We start from the raw sequence: 23,329 nt of genomic DNA, 5'->3' as shown, positions 1-23,329 counted from the left end.
CGTGTTTTGTCCAAGCACAGTCTCCCCATGCTTTCAAATAAGTTTGCTTTGTTATGCCCTATATGTCAACAAGGCAAAATGCATAAACTTCATTTTGGTCCATCATTGTCTGTATCAAAAGATTCATTGGATCTACTTTATCTTGATTTATGGGGCCCTGCTCCTATTTTATCTTCGAATAATAATAGATATTTCCTATACATTGTGGATGATTTTAGCAAGTATTTTTGGATTTTTCCTATCACTTGCAAGTCTGAAGTTTCAACTTTGTTTCCACAATTTCAAGTCATGGTAGAAAAATATTTCAATCGTTCAATTAAATCAATCCAAACTGATGGTGGTGGGGAATTTGTTGCTTTACAAAAATCATTGGCCTTAAATGGTATCCCACATAGAAAAACTTGTCCCCACACTCATCATCAAAACGGTACTATTGAGTGTAAACATAGGCAAATTGTTGAGACTGGACTGTCTTTACTTGCTTAATCCCATGTACCATTTAAATACTAGGATTCAGCTTTTGAAACAAGTTATTTTCTTATTCATTGCCTACCCTTAACTGTCAATCGTTTACAGTCTCCTTTTGAAATTCTTTTTCAAAAACCACCTGACTACAAATTTCTTAAAGTATTTGGATGTGAGTATTGACCTTATCTTCAACCCTATAACTCGCACAAATTTTCATTCCATTTCAAATCTTGCGTTTTTATCAAGTATAGTCGTTCTCATTACGACTACAGTTGTTTAGATCTGTCCACGGGTCGCATCTATGTGGCTCGGCATGTTATCTTTAACAAGGAAGTGTTTCCTTTTAATCCACTAAAATCTTTTGTATCGTTTAATCTGCAATAAGCTATTCACAATTCAAATCCACCAAAAATGCCTCCTCTTGTTGCATGTCATTCTTCATGTCAATCTCCTCAACCATCTTCATGTGAAGCAGCTCCAAGTCCAAGCTTCGTGTCAGTTCCAGCACCTAATGTGCCGCCTCTTGTTACGTGTTCATCTACAGCTCCAATATCTCTAGCTCTGTGTCCATATACAAATTCAAACCCACCGACCTTCACGTCACCTGCTACATTTCAAACTCCAGTTGCATGTCAATCTCCTTCTCCGTGTCAATCTCCAACATCTCCTCAAAACATGTTAATTCTTGCACAAAATGTGCAACCTCATCTCCAATCACATGAAGCACCTTCCATGCAACACGTCTCTCCTTTTTCAACTGAATGTGAGTTTCCAAATCCCACAAATTCACTCACCCACCCATCAAATATCTCTTGAGCCTACTGAATTTCCCTCTTGGCTCTCACAATAGTAGTCATTTGGAACCAACTCCAATTTCAAACAATGAACACCCGACACCTCCAACATCTGTTACCCCCATCCTATCTTCTCCACCACGTGTTCATCAAATGATCACATGTTCGAAATTTTTTATCACCAAGCCAACGTTATTACCTGATGAAAAACCAAAATATTCTCTCCCTCATGCCTTGACCGCTTCAAGTAATCTACCAAATACAGAACCAACTTGCTACACTTCTGCAGTCAAGCATGCTGTATGGAGAGATGCAATGGATGAAGAATTCAATGCATTATTGAAAAATGGAACTTGGACCCTTGTCTCTCCAACAACCTCTATGAATATTGTCGGTTCTAAATTTGTTTTCTGTATTAAGAGAAAGGCAAATGGAAGTATAGATCGGTATAAAGCACAATTAGTTGCCAAAGGTTTTCATCAGCAATCTGGAATCGATTTTGAGGAAACTTATAGTCCTGTTATCAAGCCAATAACCATTCGGACTGTCTTGTTTATTGCAGTATCATTAGGGTGGGCTATCAAACAAGTAGATGTCAATAATGCATTTCTTCATGGGTTCTTGAAAGAAACAGTCTATATGTCTCAACTGCTTGGATTTAATCATCCACAACAACCAAATGTTGTCTGCCACTTGAAGAAAGCATTATATGGACTCAAACAAGCACCTCGTGCTTGGTTCTCTCCCTGAGCAATCGTCTAATTGAGCTGAGATTTATTGTATCACAAGCTAACACCTCACTTTTTGTGTACAATTCTACAGGGGTTAAATTGTTTGCTCTAGTGTATGTTGATGACATCATTTTGACAGGATTTTTAGAGTTAGCTGTAAATGATCTCATATGTCTCTTTCAAGTGAATTTCCTATCAAAGATTTGGGTTATTTGTCCTTCTTCTTGAGCGTTGAGGTTCATAATTCAGCTTCTGGCCTTCATTTATCTCAACAAAGGTACATTGTTGATATTCTCAAACGGACAAATATGTAGCATGCTAAACCCATCTCGTCTCTTATGTCAGCAACTGGACCGCTCAGTAAACTTGATGGCATTTCTATGGATGATCAAACTGTCTACCGAAGTACTATTGGAATGTTACAATATTTGTCGATAACACGGCTAGATATTGCTTTTGCTGTAAATAAGGTTTCTCAAATTTCTCATGATCCCCGTGATGTGCATTGGACAGTTGTAAAAAGAATCCTCCACTATTTGAAAAATACAATTTCCTATGAACTTCTCATTCGTCCCAGTTCTTCTACCCAACTTGTTGCCTTCTCTGATACTGACTGGGCAGGCTGTCCAGATGACAGAAAATCTACATCAAGATATCGAACTTTTCTTGGTTGCAATATATTATCATGGGCATCTAAGAAGCAACTTATTGTTTCAAGATCAAGCACAGAGTCTGAATACAAAGCTTTAGCAAATGCTAATGCAGAGTTAATGTGGATCCAGTCTTTGCTAAAGGAGCTAGGGGTATTTCTAAAATCACTCCCTACACTATATTGTGATAATATTGATGCAACATATTTAACGTCTAACCCCATTTATCATGGGCGGACAAAACACATTGAAATTGATTATCATTTTATGCGGCACCGAGTGACTCAGAAATCATTGACAATTAAGTTCCTTTCGAGCAAAGATCAGCTCGCCGATGTACTCACTAAACCCTTGGTTTCAACTAGATTTGAATTTCTTCGTACCAATCTTAACGTTTGTTCACAACCGTTACGATTGAAGGGGCGTATTGGATTACCTATTTCAAATCCTTGTGTTCCACAAGATAAGGCATCAGATCTAAAGCAGGTAGAAGAACAAGTTCAAGATTGCAGAAGATAACAGTATTTTAAGATTCAAATGTTTTAGTTTGTAATTCAAATATTTATAACAACCTCATCAAAAGATGAGGCTCTTTGTTTTTGTAATTTAACTTGATGTACGTTTCTTGTAAAGATTATAAATAGAAGAAAAGACAGAGTTCTCTGTCATGGAATTACAAATCAAATTCTGTTTTATTATATCATCCACTTATGGTAACTCACAAGAATTATGGCACGAGTCAAAAATTTCATATACTGGCAAGATCTTTCTGACAAATCTCAAGAATTGTGAAAAGTACCCAATTGGGAAACAATGTTCATAATGGAAAGTTGTAGGCTATGTTTGTTAACCCTCTTCCCTCATTTCTCTAGAAAGAACAAAAATAAAAAAGAGAGAAATCAAATTCTTCTCTTCGTATTATCAAACAACTTTTTTTTTTTTTTTTCTCTAATAAAAAAATTTAAACTCTTTTTATCTTTATATCACATCAATATTCCTTATTCTTTTCACCTCTCAAAACACTTTTCCAAATGCACCCTTAGTATTTGTTTGAATCTTTGCTTAGTTACGGGAGTGATGATTTGTATATATTCAACAATTATATATACCTCAAGCTATGATTGGGATGAGGAAATCAATTTCTCTCTCTCCCAAATTTGTTCAAACCTTCTTCCCACCCAAAAAAGGTCAGCCCTGCAACCACTCTCAACATTATAGAGGGGATGGCCACAATCGATTTTTTATTTTTTAATGCATTTGTTATGTTTTGAAAACTCAAAACACTAACAAATTTATCAAACAAATTTCTTATGTGGATCTCACTGATAACACTTTTTAAATTCCCATAAAAAAAAATGTATTGATTTTCACCTATTAATTTAAGAACTCTTTTCAAAATATAATACAAAATAGAAATGATATATACTACATTCTCACCGTACCCTCATCCCATCAGCTCATGATTTTTTATTTTATTTTTAACAAAAAATAATGTGATAATCCCAATAAGATAAGGGTGTAATATATAATAAAAACTTATATGAGAGTCTCGGTAAGATAGTGATTTAGTTTAGGGTTAAATATTCATATGGTTCCTGAGTTTTGAAAACTTTATTTTTTAGTCACTGAGTCTCAATTTGCATCACAGATGGTATCTCAATTTTAGAAAAAGACCGAATTAGTACCTTTATTAAATTTTCCGTCTAAAAACTAATGGCTCGCCATGTGACAACCTTTGAGATTGACACGTGGCACTACATAAAAAAAATTAAAAATTAAAAAAATTATATATATATATATATATATTAAAAAATTAAAAAAAATTTGAAAAAATAAAAAAACAAGGGGGTGGCTCCCTTGGCCACCATGGGGTGGCCGGCCACCCCCTTGGCTGGTTTGGAGTGGTTGGACCACCCCACGGGGGGTGGTTCGGCCACCCCTTGACAAAAAATAAAAAAAAATAAAGATCGGTTTTTGCCCTTGGTGGTGGCTGGTTCAGCCACCCCCAAGGGCAAAACTGATCTTGCCATTTTTTTTTTTTGGGGTCCACGGCCAAGGAGGTGGCTGAGCCACCCCCTTTTTTTTCAATTTTTTTTTAAAATTTTATTATTTTCGTAATTAATTTTTAAATATTTTTAATTTTTAATTTTTTATATAGTGCCATGTGTCAACCTCAGAGGTTGACACGTAGTGGACTGTTAGTTTTTGGACGGAAAATTTAACCGAGGTACTAATTCAGTATTTTTCCAAAATTGAGGTATTATCTGTGATGCAATTTGAAGCTCAGGGACTAAAAAATAAAGTTATGAAAACTCAAGGACTAAAAAAGTATTTAACCTTTCAGTTTATAGCATTATATATATATATATATATATATATATATATATATATATATATATATATATATATATATATATATATATAAACTTATTAAAAACTCTCTCTCTCCCTCTCTCTCTCTCTCTCTCTCTCTCTTCTGTTTTATAGCAAATAAACAAATGAGCAACCCTTCATATGCTATTTCGTTGTTTCTTTTGATAAAAACTCAATCTAACTTCATTTCCATGTTAACCTTATCTTTGTTAATTGCTATTTTTTTTTTTTTTTTTTTAAAAAAAAGAAGCCTGGGAAGAGAGATATGGATCAACGAGTTATTGGACTGTGTTTCTCTAATAATTTAATTTCCAATCAATAGGGTTGTTTTCTCAACTTATTTTTGAAGACACTATAAAAGATTTTGAATCAAAATGGATGGATGGGGTGTGCGATCCAGCTGATTTGCAGAATTGTAGAATTGGTCTAATCAAATTCCCACAAAATTTTATCACTTTTGTAGGTGACTCATCATCTTTTTGTTGTTTACATTATCATATTTCACTAATCCTTAATGATTAAAGTGTAGACAAAATTAAGGAATCCTAAACTTACCACGCAGGATATGTACGTGCACCAATAATTTCCAAGTACTAGTTTAGTTGCCCATGAGTTCCAAGGTGAGTCATCATCACATGCTAATTAAGGGAAACTTTATAAAAGCCTTCAACTTTTATCATTTTTATAATATTTTTCTAAACCCTCAATTTAGTGTATCAAAGTTTTAATTTGTTGCAATCCCACCCCTCCGTTAAGATATAACAGTAAATTCTCATCAATTCTCTGCCTGCGTTTCCTGTATTTACATGCTCCGATAGCAGTGCAGTCGGACAAACAATTGTAAGAAATTCTCGATAAAATTCACGTGTCCAAATAAATAAATAAGAATATCTCATAATTGAAGTAGAATAAATTATAACATAAATAGATCGAGAATTGCAGTCCTCCCGGCCATGTGGATCCCAATTCCTTCCCATTCACCGAATAGGAAGAAAGAAAAAGACAATAATTGCTGAAAATAAGCAATGATTCAAATAGCATTTTATCGTTTAACGCCTACAAAGCAATAGGGAGTTTAGTGATGACGAGGCTTTCATGGAACATGTTAATGCTTATTGCACCTAAGAAATTACAAAATGCATTATTCACTTTATGTCTCAAAAATCATGATCGTGTCTCCGAAAACTTCTCATCAAAATTACTTAATTTCTATTCATTTGGTGTCAATGCTGATGTCAAGTAGAAAATTATGAAGGAGGTGTTAATTTGATGATGGTTTGTTTGTTTTTTATTATTTTTTTATTTAAAAAGTTTTTGATGTGATAGAAATATAAAATTAGTTTTTAAGTATTTTATGAATATTTTTTATTTGAAGATGTTTGTAAATGGTTTTGTTTTGTTTTTGCTAAAAAGCAAAAGCAAATTCAAAGAGCATTAACAAAAGGAATCCAAAGTTTTTTTTTTTTTTTTTTTTTTTTTTTAAATAATAATTAGATGAGAGGATTTCTTTTAATTTAATTTATTAAATCGATATATATTTTTAAAATATTATCGGCCGATAAAAAGCTTAATAAGAATTAGATGAATAATTTTATTTTTAAACCTTTTTTTATTATTATTATTATAGATTACATCATATAAATGATAATAGTGTAAAGAAAGAAACAAAAACTCGCCTGGAAATATTATTTTCTTAATAGGAATCAATTCTTATAATTGATAATTGTGTCTCGTTGATTCTATTGGTTACTATTGTTTCTATTTGGCATCTCTCTTATTCTTTGGTGAAGTAATAAATAGATTGTTGTTGCTTGATCTAGCATTAATGCAAAATTTTGTACTCTAGCTGATACCACCTTAGAGCTTCTTTGGTTGCAATGGCTATTACATAATCAATATGGGTGTTCTTCTCTCCTATACTACTCTTGTATATTGCGACAACATGTGTGTTGTTCAGATTACACATAATGATTTTTTTTTTAATGAACTAACTAGGTATATCGAGATTGATTGTTACTTTGTCTGTCGTCATCCATCTTCTTTAAAGCTAGCTCACTGCACCTTCATTCCATTACGTCTCATGATCGGCTCGCAGATCTCTTCACAAAGTCACATTCTTCATGGCGGTTTAATATATATATATATATATATATATATATATATATTATACATTGTCCCACGTTGATTATTATTGTATGTATCTGTATTATTGACTTCTATATATGCCCATCATGTATAGTAATATGTTGATTCTTTTCATGTTGACTTGGACAATACAAATAGAGCCATTTTCATGTTGGATCCCCATATCACAGTTATGGTCAATAAGATTCAAACTTTGTTGTTTCAGCTTTTGTCTCTAATTTCTATCATCAACATCAACTAGTTTAGTTGGTGTAGGACAGTAGGTCCATTATTGCAATTGAGAATTCGAGGCCAGGAAAAGCTACTTTATTGCATTACAAGCATCGCACGGCCCTTTTACATAGTTTTAACTTTTGTTCCTTTTGAGAAAAAAAGTAGGGCAAAGAAAAGAGAATCTTGTCATCCTCCTTTTGTTAATGGCTTTGAGAATTATCTTCTTGTTTTGAACCAGCTAGATTACCTTCTTTTATATATATATATATATATATATTTTTTTTTCAAATCTCTATTTCAATGACAGCTAGCTTGAGTTTCTCTATGATCTTGTTTGAGTGCTTTTCTTTTTTTCTTTTTAATCAAATAAGGAAAAGCGGGATACAAGGGTTCAAATAACGTACTGTAAAGGAGTGGACACCCTAACAACAAAGTCCAAACAAAAAATGTAATACAAAAACAAAAACAAACAACACGCAATGATATCATTCATGATCACAAAGGAATTATAAACAAGCCGGACGTTTTCAATAGCCAGCACAACGCGGCCGTGACAAATGACAAAAAGGCTCGGTGAAGAGTACCCACAATGAAGACAACAATTACCATTAAATGATTGTTATAGAAAATGTACTGCAGAATATGGAATAGGAGCCGTTGAGGTTGCATGTGGTTGCGTAGGTTGGAAGACAATCTAACCTAAACCAATCTAAACTATTGTCATGTGATCCATCAGGTTGATATAAAATTCATCAAATTAACTGTTTAATTGTACACCAAAAAAAAAGAAGTTTATACTTTTCTTCTATATATTAATTCAAAGTGAGAAGATTATAATATGTTTGACTATTTATCATATATATATATATATATATATATATCCAACCATCATTGTTGCCCGTCCTTGTGATCCGAATGTAGGAGAAGCTGTAGCTGTCTTACCTGCTGTAAATAGATAGAGCCATTGAGCCCAAGGTCGATGATATTATTCTAAAAGGTGATTTCTCTTGCAATGGTTCTTCACTTCAACACAACCCACTACCAAACAGCTGGTCAGTTTCCAAGATTCACAAATGCTTACAATTTAGCAAAAAATGAGTCACTTTATCTTTTTTTTTTTTCTTTTTAAGTTTTTCCGTTTCCAGATCTTTCCCCTAGATAGTGGAGAGGATCCTCTATAATTTCTTTATAATTTCTTTTTGGTCTTTTTTTCATGTATATATATATATTTATAATTTTCCTCATTACCCTTATTGTTAGTTAAAGTATGATTAATACCCTATCGAAATTTTCATTAAACTAAATTTATTCCCATACTATGAATAGTTGTTTCCATAATTACCCTCTCACATAAATCCTATGGTGGGGAAGAGAAATCAATTATGATATGAAAATTTCATTTCTTTTCTAATATGACTTTTTTTTTTTTTTTTTTTGCATTGTTTTCTAGCCACAAGCATGGGCATACAAACCTCAACCAGAAATTTTTTTTATTTCCGATCACTTTCACTACTCTTTTTGCATCATTTAGTTACTGATTTACTGTAAAATTTACCCGTGTTTTACCCCTCTCTCCCTAACAACATAGAAAAATCTTCCTAAGTGTTCGTTATAGTGAAAATCACAATTGAATGCTACGTGTATTTTTATTTATTATTTCATTTCATGATAATTTCCACCATTGCATAATTTTTTTAAAAAAAAAGAAAAAAAGAAAAAGAAAAATGTATGTGTAGCAATCTCACCGATAAAAACGGTACAAAGCTTGGGGCATTGCTGGAGGAGTGCAGTCCATGGCTCCATGTTCCTCTGACATTCACGAAATCCGAGACAGGCTTTTGTCCAGACTCCAAAGGCTTATCACCCAGTAGGGGAAGATAAACAAAGTAAAAAGGTGAAAGGATCCTTCAAAACCCTTTCATTCATTCCGTGACTCAAAAGACTAGCTTTCACACAGTGCCCATTCATTCCACTGTAACTCCCACTTCTCCGGCGACTCCCTCTCTCTCTCTCTCTCTCTCTCTCAAAGCTGGTCTGCCTGCAGTATCACTGTCAAGGGGCTTACTCTTTTGAGCTCTGAAAGTGATTGCATTCTCCCAGATTGTGTATCCCATTGCCTAATTTTTGGGTCCCATGTATGCCTGAGTTTTCAATCCCAGACCCATTTTTCTCAATCGCACTCCCACTAAAAGACACACTCTTTTCCTTCATCCTCTTCCTTTACAGCCCATTTTTTATGTAACCCAATTCCTCGTCTGATTTGGTCATATGGCATTCTATTCACCATTCACAGGTCTCACATGTCAAACATGATGTCCTGGGCCCAAAAAAGTGAGAGCGCATGTGATATTTCTTGGATAGTCATGGCGGCTTCCTACGGCGGCCCTCTTGAATTTCTGGGATTTTGACCGCCTTTTTTCCAGGTACCAAACTCTCAATACTTTTAGTCCCCACTTGAAATTTGTGGTTTGCTTCATCCTGAATGTTTCTTTGTCAGAGATTGAAGCTTGAAAACCCCCACTTATTTGTACCTAATAAATGTTGAAATATTGTTCAATGTGTTTGATTTTGCATCCATTAGTCATGCTAGAAGTAGTCATTGTCTTGAATTTTTGTTTTCTCATAGTCTGCTTAATGTTTGGTCGCCTTGGAAACCTTGACACTGCCCACTTTCTTTTACTATTTTTGAAATTAGGTTCGATGGTTTTAACATTGTCTAAATGAATTGTGACTAGAAGTAGAAGTTAACCTGATAGTGTTGTTTCTTTTGTGCATGTCTAAACATATTCAGATATGCTAAAGCAGGACATGTATATGCTTGAGCCGCCTTTCCTGCTTTGTATCTCTATTGGGTTTTTGTTGCATTCCCTTGTGGTTGGGCAAATTCCCTTGGGTTCACAACTTGCTGTAGCTGAGAACAAATCTTGGGTCTCACCCAGTGGTGATTTTGCACTTGGATTCTTTGACCGTTCGGACCAACCTAACCTGCATAGCATAGGGATCCGTTTCAATTCGGATTCCATTGCTGTTGCTCAAAGGAAGGTTGTCTGGGTTGTTGGAGCTGATGTCACGGTCGGTAACGAGTCTTATTTTCAGCTCAACCAGGAAGGAGAACTGGTTTTGTTTGATTCCTTTAAGGGAGTCATTGTTTGGACTAGTGAAACAGGCAACTTATCAGTTTTTTCGGCTGATCTTCGTGATGATGGAAATCTTGTTCTGCTAAACAATAAGAAAGATGTTGTTTGGCAAAGTTTCAATACTCCATCTGACACGCTTCTTCCAGGACAGACCTTATCTGTTATTCAAATGCTTCGAGCTGCCAGCAGGAATTCTATGTCTAGTTACTTTACTCTTTATGTGAATGCTTCTTCAGGTCAGTTACAACTAAGGTGGGAAAGTCATGTTATCTACTGGACAAGTGGAAACCCCATTAGTTCAAACATCACTGCTTTCCTTACCTCTAATGGAGCACTGCAACTCCGCTACCAAAAATTGAAACCTGTTTGGTCGGTGTTTGCACAAGATCATAATGACTCTGTAAGGTACCGATTTCTTAGGTTGGACGTTGATGGTAATCTCCGGTTATACTCATGGGTAGAAGCATCACAGGCTTGGAGGTCGGTCTGGCAAGCTGTTGAGAATCAGTGCAAGGTCTTTGCAACCTGTGGACAATGTGGCATTTGTCTCTTCACTGCAACAAGGTCTGAGTGCAAATGTCCGTTTAAGGTAACAACAGACTCTAACTCAAGATGTTTGGTTCCGTATAGGCAGGAGTGCAAATCAAATTCCAATATGATGATGTATAAGCACACCTATCTATATGGGATATACCCACCAGAGGATTCAGTTATCCAAACTAGTTTACAACAATGCAAAAGCTTGTGCCTGAATGATCCAAACTGTACAGTTGCAACATTCACAAATGATGGAACTCCACAGTGCCGACTGAAGAAAACTCTGTATGTCACTGGGTATTCAGACCTAAGTTCAGTATCTTTTGTCAAGACATGTTCAGATCCATTAGCTGTTAATCCCAATCTCGATCTCAATGTAACCTCCCCTGCACGTTCTCAACCCATACAGTCTTATAAGTATTGCATCCCTTGTCTAACTGGAGTAGCCTCAGGCACATTTGCTTTGCTTATTGTAATTCAGTTGGGAATTGGTTTCTGCATCTACCGAAGAAGAACCAGTATTCGGACGAAAGCAACTTTAGCTTACACAGGCTATAACTCAAGGGGTTTAATTGTGTTATCCTTCTCTGAAGTCAAGGACATTACAGAGAATTTCAAGCACCAAATAGGACCGAAGATGTTCAAAGGTGCGCTACCCAACAACGAGCCAGTTGCAATCAAAGACCTGAAAGCAAACATAGAAGAAAGGAAGTTTCGTAGCGTAGTTTCAAAAATAGGAAGCATTCACCACAAAAATCTTGTGAGGTTGGAGGGCTACTGTTGTGAATCAAGTCACAGATTTTTGGTTTATGAATATGCAAAGAATGGTTCTGTGGAGAAATATGTTGAGGATTCTAAATTGAGCAAGAGGCTGGCCTGGAGAAAGAGAGCTGACATATGCTTAAGCGTGGCAAGGGCTGTTTGTTATTTGCACACAGGGTGTAGGGAGTTTGTAAGCCATGGGAATTTGAAATGTGAAAATGTTGTCTTGGATGAAAATTTAGAGGCCAAGGTGACTGAATTTGGGCTTTGGAGAGTAAACAGTGAGGCATCATCAGGCAATGGATTTTCTGCAGAAAAGGATGTGAAGGATTTTGGCGAGATGGTGTTGAGATTGATCAGTGGGTGTCAAGATGTTGGGGACCTTTGTGAGTGGGCTTATAAGGAATGGATGGAGGGGCAGGCAGAGAATGTAGTAGATAAAGCCATTGATGTAAAAGGTGGGGAAAATTTGGAGGAGCTGGAGCGTGCATTGAGAATCGCATTTTGGTGTCTTCAAAGCAACGAACATATGAGGCCTTCTATGGGGGAGGTGGTGAAGGTGTTGGAAGGCACATTGACAGTTGATCCTCCGCCACCTCCATTTTCCTGCCAACGGCCACCAGAAGAAGCAGAGGAAGAGTCATTGGAGTAATGCTTGGAATCAAAAGAACCCAGTTGAATTTTGTGGGTTATTTGTTGTATTTGTTTTAATTCCATTTACCATGTAAAGTTAGGACTAACATGCAGGAAGATGACAACTTGGTCTGTAGCTGTGTTCAGTAGAATTTTCTCACTCTCTTTGTTCCAAGAACGTAGATCGGAATGTTTCAATATAGAAATTGTATCTGTCACCACTACCTTTGCAATAGAGGGTTTCTCTTCCTGGTTTTGGGCATAGTGTTGTCCTCCAATTTTAAAATATTTTTGCTGATGACAGCTGATGGCTATTTCTGCCTCCACGTACTTTGAGAACACATTAAGGACTCTGCAATTTTTTATTTTTTTTTAATTGACTATTTTTCATGCATTTTGGATTAAAATAAACAATGATTCAAGTTGTATTTTTGTCTAGTAAACCTTCTTACCAATTAACTTGGCAAAAAGTCTACATCCCTTCGCTGTTCAGTGTTACATTCAAAATTAATAAGCTTAGCAATTCTATGTGCCATGTTCATGGAATTTTTGAATAGTAATAATAAATTATCACTTATTTAAGTACAAACATATAATTTAATCACTTAATTAATATTCTACCACTGTTTTTATACGATGTTAAGTTGAATAATATTCACGGGTTGCCGTTACAATTGCTTTACTTTGGATTCTCTGCAGTTTGCATGATTGTGGGGACTGGGGAGACATCATTGGAGAATCTCCACAATTTGGAACACAAAGTGCCTAGAAGGAACACCTATTTGCTGCTCATCAAGGATTATATTAAGGGCATCCAACAGAGTTGCTATTTTAATCAGAATAGTTAAATTTGATTTTTTTTGCTATTTTTTTCAATCCAGCAAAATAACTTCTTTAAGCTTTTTTTCTTAACAATGAATATTCAACACTGGCTATTCACTATTCATCTGTTTACACTTTTTTTTATTAATATTTTTTCTTTCCCACTCTCCGTCCCTCTCTGCCGGCCATGAACAACCAACCAAAATCGACCATGAACAACCAACCAAAAATCATGAACAATCAACCAAAATCGATCATGAACAACTAACCAAAATCATCAAAATCAACCATAAATATAGCTTTAGCTGTGATACATATAACTAGGGGTGTGCAAAACCTGCAGCACCCGCCCCACCCCGCAGCACCCGCCCCACCCCGCCCCTCGGAGGACCGGATTTTCGAGATTTTTTGCGGGTTAGGATCCTAATTTGAGAAATTTATGCGGGGCGGGGCAGGTTGCGGGTTTAGACTTTTAAAAAAAGCGGGTCCCCGCCCCGCCCCGCCCCGCCCCGCACAAAGGAGGAGAAAAAAAAAAAAAGAAAAAAGAAAAAAAAAAAAAAGGGGGGGGAAAGAAAGAAAACTAGAAGGCTAGAAGAGGGAATCTCTCTCTTTCTCTTCATCTTCTTCATTTTTTTCCTTTTGTTTTAAATTGTTTTGGTTCACTATTATATTTTTGCATGTTTATTAACCAATGGACTGTTATATTTTTGCATGTTTAGTTGTTTACTAACTAGTGGACTCATTTCATTATGTGAGAAATACAATTTTTATGGTTCAATTTCATGGGATGTTAAAGTGTACACATTTTTATTATATTGTTATTTGAAATAATCTTTTCATTACTTTTGGAAAAGACAAGAAAATTGATGACATAGAATAGTGAAATATTATAGCTTTTTATTCTTGTCATTTATTCATTATGCTTTGTTGATGGGAGAAAATAGAAATCATGTTTCTTAGAATTTTATCTTATAATTAATAGGACTTTTAGTTTAAAAAACTAATCCATGAAAAATGTTCTTGAATGGAAATATGAATTTAATTTTTTATTTAAAAAACCAGTATTTTTTTTGAATTTTTTATTTTTTACAAAATAAAATCAAAATTACGTAAATGCCACTCAAAATACCCGCCCCGCCCCGCCCCGCAATCCCTGCAATCCCCGCCCCGTGCGAACCCGCCCCGCAGTGAACCGCCCCGCACGGTTACTCTTTAATAAGTGTGGTTTGCGGGTTGGAAATTTCAAACCCGCAAAGGTGCGGGGCGGGGCCAAAAAATGCGGAAACCCGCCCCATGTCCACCCCGCCCCACCCCGCCCCATGTCCACCCCTACATATAACTGAAACAGGGGAGACACATTCAAGCTTCAAAATCAGATGGGTTCAACTAAAAACCATCAACCAAAATCATCAACCTATTTTACCAGTCGTCGAAAATCACCTCTGACTCGGCCGGATCCGCGCCTAGCTCAACCGGAACTCGTCTCAGGCCACCGGAGCTCGACTCATGAAGGATTGGGTTGATGGGTTTCGTCTGGGTTCGTCGAGTTCAGTGGTTCTCTCTCGGAAATCGCTCATAATCACTGGAAATCACCTCTGACTCTGCTGAATCTGAGCCTAGCTCAACCGGAACTCGTCTCAGGCCACCAGAGCTCGACTCATGGAGGATTGGGTTGATGGGTTTCGTCTCGGTTCATCGAGTTCAGCGGTTCTCTCTCGGATCAGTCTCGGCCTCTCAGATCTCTCCATCTTCGGCTCTCCTCTCATGGGTCTCATCCTAAATCCCTCGATCTCTCTCTCAGTGTGTTTCAGACGAAAAGAGAAAGGAAGAACAAGAAAGAGAGATCGGAAAGGGAAAATGAGGAGAATAAAAGAATAAAAAAAAATATATAATAAAAAAAGAATAGGAAATAATATTTAAATGTAAGTAGAGAGTTGAATAGCAAATCTGTTGGAGAGAATATAGGAAAAACAGTAGTTAAAGTAGAGATTGATACTTTTTGAGTAACTATTTTAACTCCAACTGCTGGAGATGACCTAAGATGATTAGATAGCTAATTTATTGATCAAATATCAGAAATAGCTTTACTTCAACGTTCATACTCCATAGTGCGATGGAACTTTGCTAATATTGTTTGGTAATTATTTATTTATTTATTTTGTGAATTGTGTTTCACTAGTGATATATTTACTCTTTTTTTTTTTTTTAGATAATTTGTTAGTTGGTAGAGCCAGTCAATTGCCTTCTGGAGGGATACGATGCATGTAAATATATATGTAGTCCCTGTCATGGCATTATATTATCCATGTAAGTTTATTGTGCTAGAGCATATTTTCATATTCTAGTAAATTGAATTTCATTTTTTTTTTTCTAAGCAAAAAAGGTAAGTGGATGAGACCAACTGTATATAACACTGGCTTGCTGAGAGCTTAACCCAACCTTATCATGACATGAGTAGGATTCAATGTAGTAAATACTAATAGGATTGAAGATTCTCATTTCGAGAGAGCCGAACTCTTACCCTAATAAATGTCCAACCACTTTTAGGATTTCCTTGAAGCCACTAAACCATCATCATCGTTGGTAGGCCAGGTGTGCAATTTTTAACATTAATCAAAATTGCAACTTCTTCGATATATATTCTACACTTTTTTTTAAAGAGCTAGAGAATATTTTTTTAAAATTAAAAATCACCTTATCTCTAATATAAAGTAAACAGTATTTTTTTTTAAAAAAAGAAAAAATATATATATATTTCTTCTGTTACCTTTCATTTGATACCAAGACATTCAAAATAGGAAGAATAAGTACTATAATTCAATCGGCATCTTGAAGTTAATTATTTGAAGGCATTTAATATGAACAAACAATGATTACATCTACAATAATAAGCATCTTTAAATTCTCACAATATTCTTCCATGATTATCCCAGCGTTTCAAAACCTAAATTAAAGCTCTTCTCCAAAATAAATTAATATATAGAATGAAAAAATTAGCTTTTAATAAAGATATTATTGCAATTGATTGTCATACTGACATAGGCTTGTGGGCATATCCTCCCAGTGGGCTCTGCTATACTGTTTTGCTTTTTCCCCCCGCTTATGATTGTGCCTTTCAGAGTTGAACAGGTATATTATTATGTATCAAAATATTGAAAAAAGCTTCTGCCCACAGCATAATTATGACATGTTGCAAAGCAGAAACTTTTCTTTTGGCAGATTCCACCTATTCTGATTGGTCATTCATGCATCTATGTATATATTTAGACTATACACTTGATTTAAAGTTATGAACCCTACTAAGAAAAAAGAAATTATATAATTAAAGTGCAAGCCTCCCCCCCTCTCTCTCTCTCCATGTATAAAGAGATCGAGCTATTGTATGTAGGCTGGTGCTTCCAAGAAGTAGAAGGCCGGGAAGTTGGTTCATGATGCATGTTTAGGATCTTCTAATCTAAAGGGTTACGTTACTCGGTTATCAAAAAAGCTTCAATCTTATCAGGATTTGGTAGGGCTTTTGAATAAAATTTATCTTCTAGTGGTAGCAGTTGTTCTCACTCACGTAGCTAATTTTTGGATTTACATGATATTTGGCAGAAACTTCTGATATTCAAATAGTCAAAATGGGTGCATGTTTTAGAAGATTTTTGCCAGCTTTGAAGTGTTAATTAGTGACTTGTTGGTGTCTATGCTTACACTAGCTGAGTTTTAGTAGAAGCCAAAAAGGGGTCATTTTCTATATCAACTTTACAATAGCAGGTACAACTTTTTCAGCTCTCTTTTCTCTCTCGATAAATCTGAAGCCCGAGAGCTGTTTCATCAAGCACTTCAAATGGCTCCATCTAGTACTTCAAGTACTGCTTCAAGCTTCAAAGAATCATGGGACATCATCAATGGCCATGAGGATCATAACAACAATGGTACTGAAGACATTTTAGTCACTACTGGGTGTTCCACTCCAAAGGCTCAGAGATTCAGAATACCGGAGATGTCATCTTGTCCGCCGCCTCCAAAGAAGAGAAGAGTAAGTAGTAGTTCAAGCTGCGTGTCAAATTTGTCTCCTATGAACTTCTTTGCTCCTCCGGATATAGAGCTTTTCTTCTTCTTGGCATTTCAGAATATCCCCGCCTGAGTACGTTGCTCGATCTATATATGTAAACTTTGGATCGGAGATCGGTGTTTGGTTATATATATATATATATATGATCACTTTAGAGTTTACTGATTATGAGATCGATGATCATCCTTTGAATGATTAATGGAAAATGCATGCAGTTTTAGCTCTCTTTTTTCTAGTGTTTTTTTAGCTTCATAGAATCAGATTTTTCATTGAATTTGAACTTTGATTTGGGTCAACCCCAGAAAAGAAAAATGAAAAAAATAACAAAATAGTGGAAGAAAAGTTACTTTCGAATGTGAGCTGTTGATTGAATGTTCTTCTTTTGCACTTCCCTCCACCTTTTCCCTTTGATAGTGATACTTTTAATCAAAAGACGTGAAATATATATAATTGTGATGATCCAGATTTTCCATGCCATGTTACTTTGCTTGTAGTTATATATATGTGAGCCATCAAGCGCACGTGGAATAATATATATGGTCGCTATTTATTTCATCGTCACCATGCATGCCCTCCTACATCTTTGGTAGACATATCATGGCCATCAACACCATTTCAAGAGCTTCATTTTCTTTTTTCTTTTTTATGAATAAGAGCTTTGTAAATTTGAGAGTTATGTGGGGTATGAGCCTATTAATTATAGGCAAAAAAGTAGAGTTAAACCTGAATTAGGTTTATTATTTCCACTTAAATTATGAGTGCTTAGAGTTTGATTTGGTTTGGGAGTCCTATCCTTATTTAATTGGGAGTTGGACTGTTGACCAGATTCTTCAAGGAGTCCTTATTGGACCCAGATTGGAACTTCTACCCCAATTCAACTTGGAGTAGGATTGAGTTAAAAAAAAAAAAAAATTGGAGAGGAGATCGAGCCGGCCCTAGAGAGAAAAAAAGAAAAAAAAGAAGAGAGGTATTTGAGGAGGAGGGAGGCTCAAGCCTCCCTCCCCCCAATGGTACTTCCCTCCTAGTCCTTCTAAGGTTATGAAGGTTTTTTGTTTTCCTCCTATCTTAGATCCAATAAAGCTTTCGTTCTCTTAGTCCTTATAACGCTATGAAACTTTTGTTCTCTTAATCCTTCTAGAGCTATGGAGCTTTGGGTCTCCTAGTCATTCTAGGGCTATGGAGCTTTGTATTTTTTCTTGTTTTTGGTTTCTTCATGGGCAGGAAGGCTAACACAAGACGTCTCGTAGGGAAGCGGCATCTCTGTCCGTGTCATTGGCGAAAGTTTGGCTGAACTTTCTTCTTCTACATCTACTTTTGAGGTCAAATCTATGTTTTTCCGCCGATTCATGCAAGACATGCGCAATTTTTCAACGTCGGCTTGTGTTTGGTGTTTTCTGTAGTTTTTTTTTTTCTTCTCTTTTTTTATAGTAGTTTTTGAAAGTCTGTCTGTTAAATTTGCATATTTTACTATACTTTTTATGGCTTTTTAGCTAAATCAGCCATCTTTTCTTTGTTAGGAGTGCTTTATTATTAAAGAGTGGCTCAAACATCTGTCATTATAATATTTGTTTACAGGGACGGAGTCAGAAGTTCTTATGGGCAGGGGCCGGTGGTAAAAAAAAATTATTGGTAGGGGCCAATAGGCTAAATTTTTAGTTTTTTAGCTTATATATATTTTTTTTTTGAGATTTTTTTTTTTTTAACCTAAGAAATTTTTTTTTTCAAGGAAATTGGGGGGGGCCATGGCCCCTGCCAGCCCCCCCCTCCCTCCGTCTCTGTTTGTTTATTTGTAGGCAGTACACAAGTCAGATTTTTCTAGCTTAGGGTGTCAATGTACCTCTATTCACTGTATTTGTGTTCGAGCTTCTTCAGATTAATGCATGGTAGCTCCGGTTATTTTGTTCAAAAAAAAAAAAAAAAATCTTAGAGTATGATTATTCTCAACAAGTTGTATTATATATTCAAGTTTAATTCGTTTATTACTTTTAAAACAAGTTCGAGCTTATAACTTGTGATATACTTAAATGGCTTATCCTTTTTTCAAATAAGATAATTAAATACCATTGCCAAAATTTTGTACCCTTTGTAAGTTCATGCTAGAAAGTATATTTAACAACTTAAATTACGTTAACGGTAAAATTGTGTAAGCGTAGATACAATAAATTTCATTTATGAACTCAGCATAATAAAATTCATCAAAATTATATATGTTACAAAGATTCCTTAAGGTATCAAGTGAATAAATTAAAATGAATCATTTTAGTCATATGATGAGTACTTCATTAACAAACTTAAACAAATCATTCATTTATATATATGTTTGTATAAAAACTTATATTCAAACTGGCCGGATCGGAAGAATTACTCTCAATTCAACTCATTAAATTGACATATATTCAAAATGCATAGCTCCGATGACGATAAGCTAATCGGATAAGTATGAATAAAGAAAGTGAAGAGAAGAATCGAGTTGTTTTGGTGGTGTGGGTTAGATTATGGTGTCGGGTGATTTTGAATATTTCTTGCGTTAGAGAAGGAGCTCATCATTGTGCCTACAGAATGGATAAGAGAATCCAATGAAGGAGACCGTGCGGGCGGTGATAATTTCACTTTCACACGGAAGGGGAATCTCCATGAATTTTCTCCTGAAATTTTATTTTGCCTAGAAAGGAAAAGAACATTACCTTTCCCGGTCGGGGTAAAAAGAATTACTGTCGGCCGGTCAATGAGCGCCTATTGCCTATTGGAATGGGCCTGGCCAAGATGGGCTTCTGTCGAAATCAATTTCAGGTCTAGAACATAAGTTTGAACCACAATTGGGTTCAAAGAGGTGATGGAAATGTAGGCTAAATGCACGTTTTTAAATAAAATCGTAACAAATATTTTATTTGGAAGTGCGTTTGAAAAAAAGTTACAATTTAAAAGGCGTGAACAAATTTATGTTTTTGCACAACAAATAAGGGCGTGCAATTTAAAAACGTATAAAATTTTACGTTTTAAAAAAGAGTATTAGTTATAATTGTCACGTACGTCAGCTTTGTGAGGTATTTATGCCATAAAAATAGGATTCCTAACATTATTCATTTAAAAATTTCGATAAAATCGCATATTTTGAAACAGTTAAACCACAAAGAGACATGGCTTGTATGCATGGGTAAGCTTTTGCAACCTGTGTTTGTGTCCAAACTTGGGCTTGGAGCTCACATAAAGCCAATTGAACATGGACTATTTCTTGAGTGGTAGAGGCAACCTTTTTCTTTTCTTTTTCTAAAATAAAAAAATAAATATACATATATTATTCATCTCATAGAAATAAAGCAGTATACTCTTAACAAAATAATATCATAAATATAAGAAGAAAAGTCTTCCACCTAAATTTGATCTATAACATGTTTAACTACTGCCTTGGCTAAACCATAAAAAACAAAGTTTTCCGCCTTTTTAAAATATATTTTTTACCAAACCGGCACCATTCTAATCACGTCTCTAATTTAGTCTTTCTTTCTTTCTTTATTTTATTTTTTATTGTCGGAGGTGGCAGCTCGGAGCCTGGAGTTTGTTGGGTTGGGTGGAAGAGTTGGCACGGCTAGGATTGACTTGGGTCAACTTTACATGCTATGGGTTTTGGTCACCTGCTACTCATACAAGTCCGAGTGGACCACTTTAGCCCATCACGTGGCAAATATTCAGCTAGAGGCCTTTCACGTTTAAAAAAATAAAAATAAAAAAATTCTCCAAAAAGAGAAAATCAAGCTAGATACGCTCTTTATCTCTTTTAAACGTGGCAAATAATCAGCTAGAGGCCTTTCACGTTTTAAAAAATAAAAATAAAAAAATTCTCCAAAAAGAGAAAATCAAGCTAGAATGCTAGATACGCTCTTTATCTCTTTTAAACGTGGCAAATAATCAGCTAGAGGCCTTTCACGTTTTAAAAAATAATAATAATAATAATTCTTCAAAAAGAGAAAATCAAGCTAGATACGGTCTTTATCTCTTTTAAACCTTTTTTTTAAAATTTATTTATTTATTTATTTTGTTAAATAATATACTGACTTAAATATTAGAATGTCTTTAATATTTCAGAGACTATGACATATTTTTAATAATTTATTTATTTATTTTGCAAATGACCCATCACCGGTACAGCATTGAAAAAATTGCTTCAACAAAGCCAACGTGAACTTCTCACTGTATACAATGGATACTTAATTTCGAATATGATGATTTATTGGTCAAAGGAGAGTTTCATTATGCCTAAAAAGAAAAAGAGAATTTGAATATTTGGAATTAGAACTTATTACTCTCTTCTTCTCTTTAACACGAATAAATATCTCCTAAAGATGATAAATTAATTTTTTTAAAAATTTACGGTATATAGCTTAATAGATTTTCTATCCATTTCTCTCATTCAAATTTTCAAAATAATATTTGTCTGTGCACTCATGCATAAGTTTAGCAATTTTATCTATCATCATTCTAATCTTGGAGTAGAAGGAATCTATGGGCTAGTTTGGCAAACAATTATCATTCTCCCTATATGCTTCTCTCCCATGCCTTAACACTCAATCTCTTATATGCGTGTGCTTTTTTTTTTTTAATCTGCATTCTTTCATTTGCAAATACAAAATAGGATGTCTTGTTAGCGTAATATAAATTAGAAGCTAATTTAATAATATAAATAAGCAGCGAAAATATTTGATTATATAAATACCTCCAACAAAGTTTTGCTTAAACGAATCTGATGAAACTTTGTTAGCAAAAATAAGAGATTCTAAAAAAAAATTAGAAAGGTTCTTTTGATCTATGCCTAGATCAAGAACCCCTTCATTCAAAAACCTGGTTAAGAGATGATCGATTTTTCTCTTCCCATGTTGGTGAAATAATCAGCTCCAAAGACACGTGGGGTTAAGGTAGTATAGAGGGCTAAGCCCGTCGGGTTGGCCCGTCCAGATCAGACTTAAGTACAGGACCCTTCGTTATCTCTAAAAAGACTCATATCCTGAGTATATCGAAATAGACTCATATCCCATCAAATATGGGATATGGTATCTAATAGTATGACATCAGATGAAGAGATAGTGTCCTATTCAGTTTTGACTATACTACCCAATTCAAATTCTATGAAGATAAGACAAAAGACTATGTGATCTAAAACTCAGACTCCTAATCAGATTATGCTTCAAGTACTCCAGCAGTTTTACAATTGTGGACTGTGAGCTATAAGTAAGACTACTATGTCAAGTATTTTTACACACGTATATTCTCTAAGTTATGAGGTTTTAAGTACTCCCCAAAAGTCAATAAGTTTGTAACTGACTTAGGCATCGGAGTGGGGGTACGGTCGGCACCCATGACGAGCCGTTTATTATTTTACAGATTACGAGAAGAGCGAATGTCAAGGAAAGCTGATGAATCACAAGGCGACACAGCACCGTACCAGAAATGTACCAACAGTTTGATGCCATCTGTGGGAACGATGAATCGTTCTTGCGAGAAAAAAAATCCGCAGCGGTGATTGCGTGATCAAATCAAGTCTAAAATCTCAGATCGAAGTTTAATCACACCAAATTAGTGCTAACAATATACTAGATATACGCTCAGAGGTAATGAATTTAATTAACAAGGGTGTATAGTTACAAATTCAGCGATTTGCTTGGTGATGATCGATCCGGCTTATTTATGACACAACAAAAAATTACGAGATCCACAAATATCTCAAACAAGAGTCAGATCTGCATCAACCTTGTAGAGAAGGCTTTGGGCATCTTCTATCCACACTAAAAGACGCAGGTCTACATCTCTCAATGACACACCTGAAAGCCGTGTAGCGCTAGAATTGTTGACTAGCCTTCTTCGGCTACACAGCTCTTCGAAACACCAAGAGAAAAACGAAGTCCAAAGGAAAAAAGGAGACTCTGGCTCTAAGCTTATGTTTGGGTAGGATTTTTAAACCCAAGAGGGCTTGATCCAGTAAGCCTAAACAGGTTGGACCAAGAGCAAACAA

The 23,329-nt window shown here is 35.3% G+C and overlaps 2 protein-coding genes across 6 annotated transcripts; both read left to right on the top strand.

The window, feature by feature from the left end:
* Window positions 1-8,348: 8,348 nt before the first annotated feature.
* Window positions 8,349-12,699, top strand: LOC133873613 (G-type lectin S-receptor-like serine/threonine-protein kinase SD3-1). 3 transcript variants are annotated; one of them, XM_062311342.1, is made up of 3 exons: window positions 8,349-8,426; window positions 9,668-9,797; window positions 10,166-12,699. In XM_062311342.1, exon 3 carries the CDS (start codon window positions 10,168-10,170, stop codon window positions 12,460-12,462), a length of 2,295 nt encoding a protein of 764 aa, XP_062167326.1. In that variant the 5' UTR covers window positions 8,349-8,426; window positions 9,668-9,797; window positions 10,166-10,167; the 3' UTR covers window positions 12,463-12,699. The 3 variants fall into 3 exon arrangements, with proteins under 3 accessions (XP_062167326.1, XP_062167327.1, XP_062167325.1); XM_062311343.1 differs by having other exon boundaries at window positions 8,353-8,371; XM_062311341.1 differs by lacking the exon at window positions 8,349-8,426 and adding an exon at window positions 9,160-9,268.
* A 3,889-nt stretch (window positions 12,700-16,588) lies between these two features.
* On the top strand, window positions 16,589-18,891 carry LOC133873585 (uncharacterized). 3 transcript variants are annotated; one of them, XR_009901132.1, is made up of 3 exons: window positions 16,608-16,773; window positions 16,863-17,397; window positions 18,573-18,891. XR_009901132.1 is itself a non-coding variant. In XM_062311318.1 (2 exons), exons 1-2 carry the CDS (start codon window positions 17,098-17,100, stop codon window positions 18,723-18,725), a joined length of 345 nt encoding a protein of 114 aa, XP_062167302.1. In that variant the 5' UTR covers window positions 16,609-17,097; the 3' UTR covers window positions 18,726-18,891. The 3 variants fall into 3 exon arrangements, 1 of the variants encoding a protein (XP_062167302.1); XR_009901131.1 differs by having other exon boundaries at window positions 16,589-17,397; XM_062311318.1 differs by having other exon boundaries at window positions 16,609-17,289.
* Window positions 18,892-23,329: the final 4,438 nt, after the last annotated feature.

Source organism: Alnus glutinosa, chromosome 7, assembly GCF_958979055.1.
Source record: "Alnus glutinosa chromosome 7, dhAlnGlut1.1, whole genome shotgun sequence".
NCBI classification, from domain to species: Eukaryota; Viridiplantae; Streptophyta; class Magnoliopsida; order Fagales; family Betulaceae; genus Alnus; species Alnus glutinosa.
The sequence above is the reverse complement of the archived record's forward strand: the minus strand, read 5'-3'. Positions and strand labels throughout refer to the sequence as shown.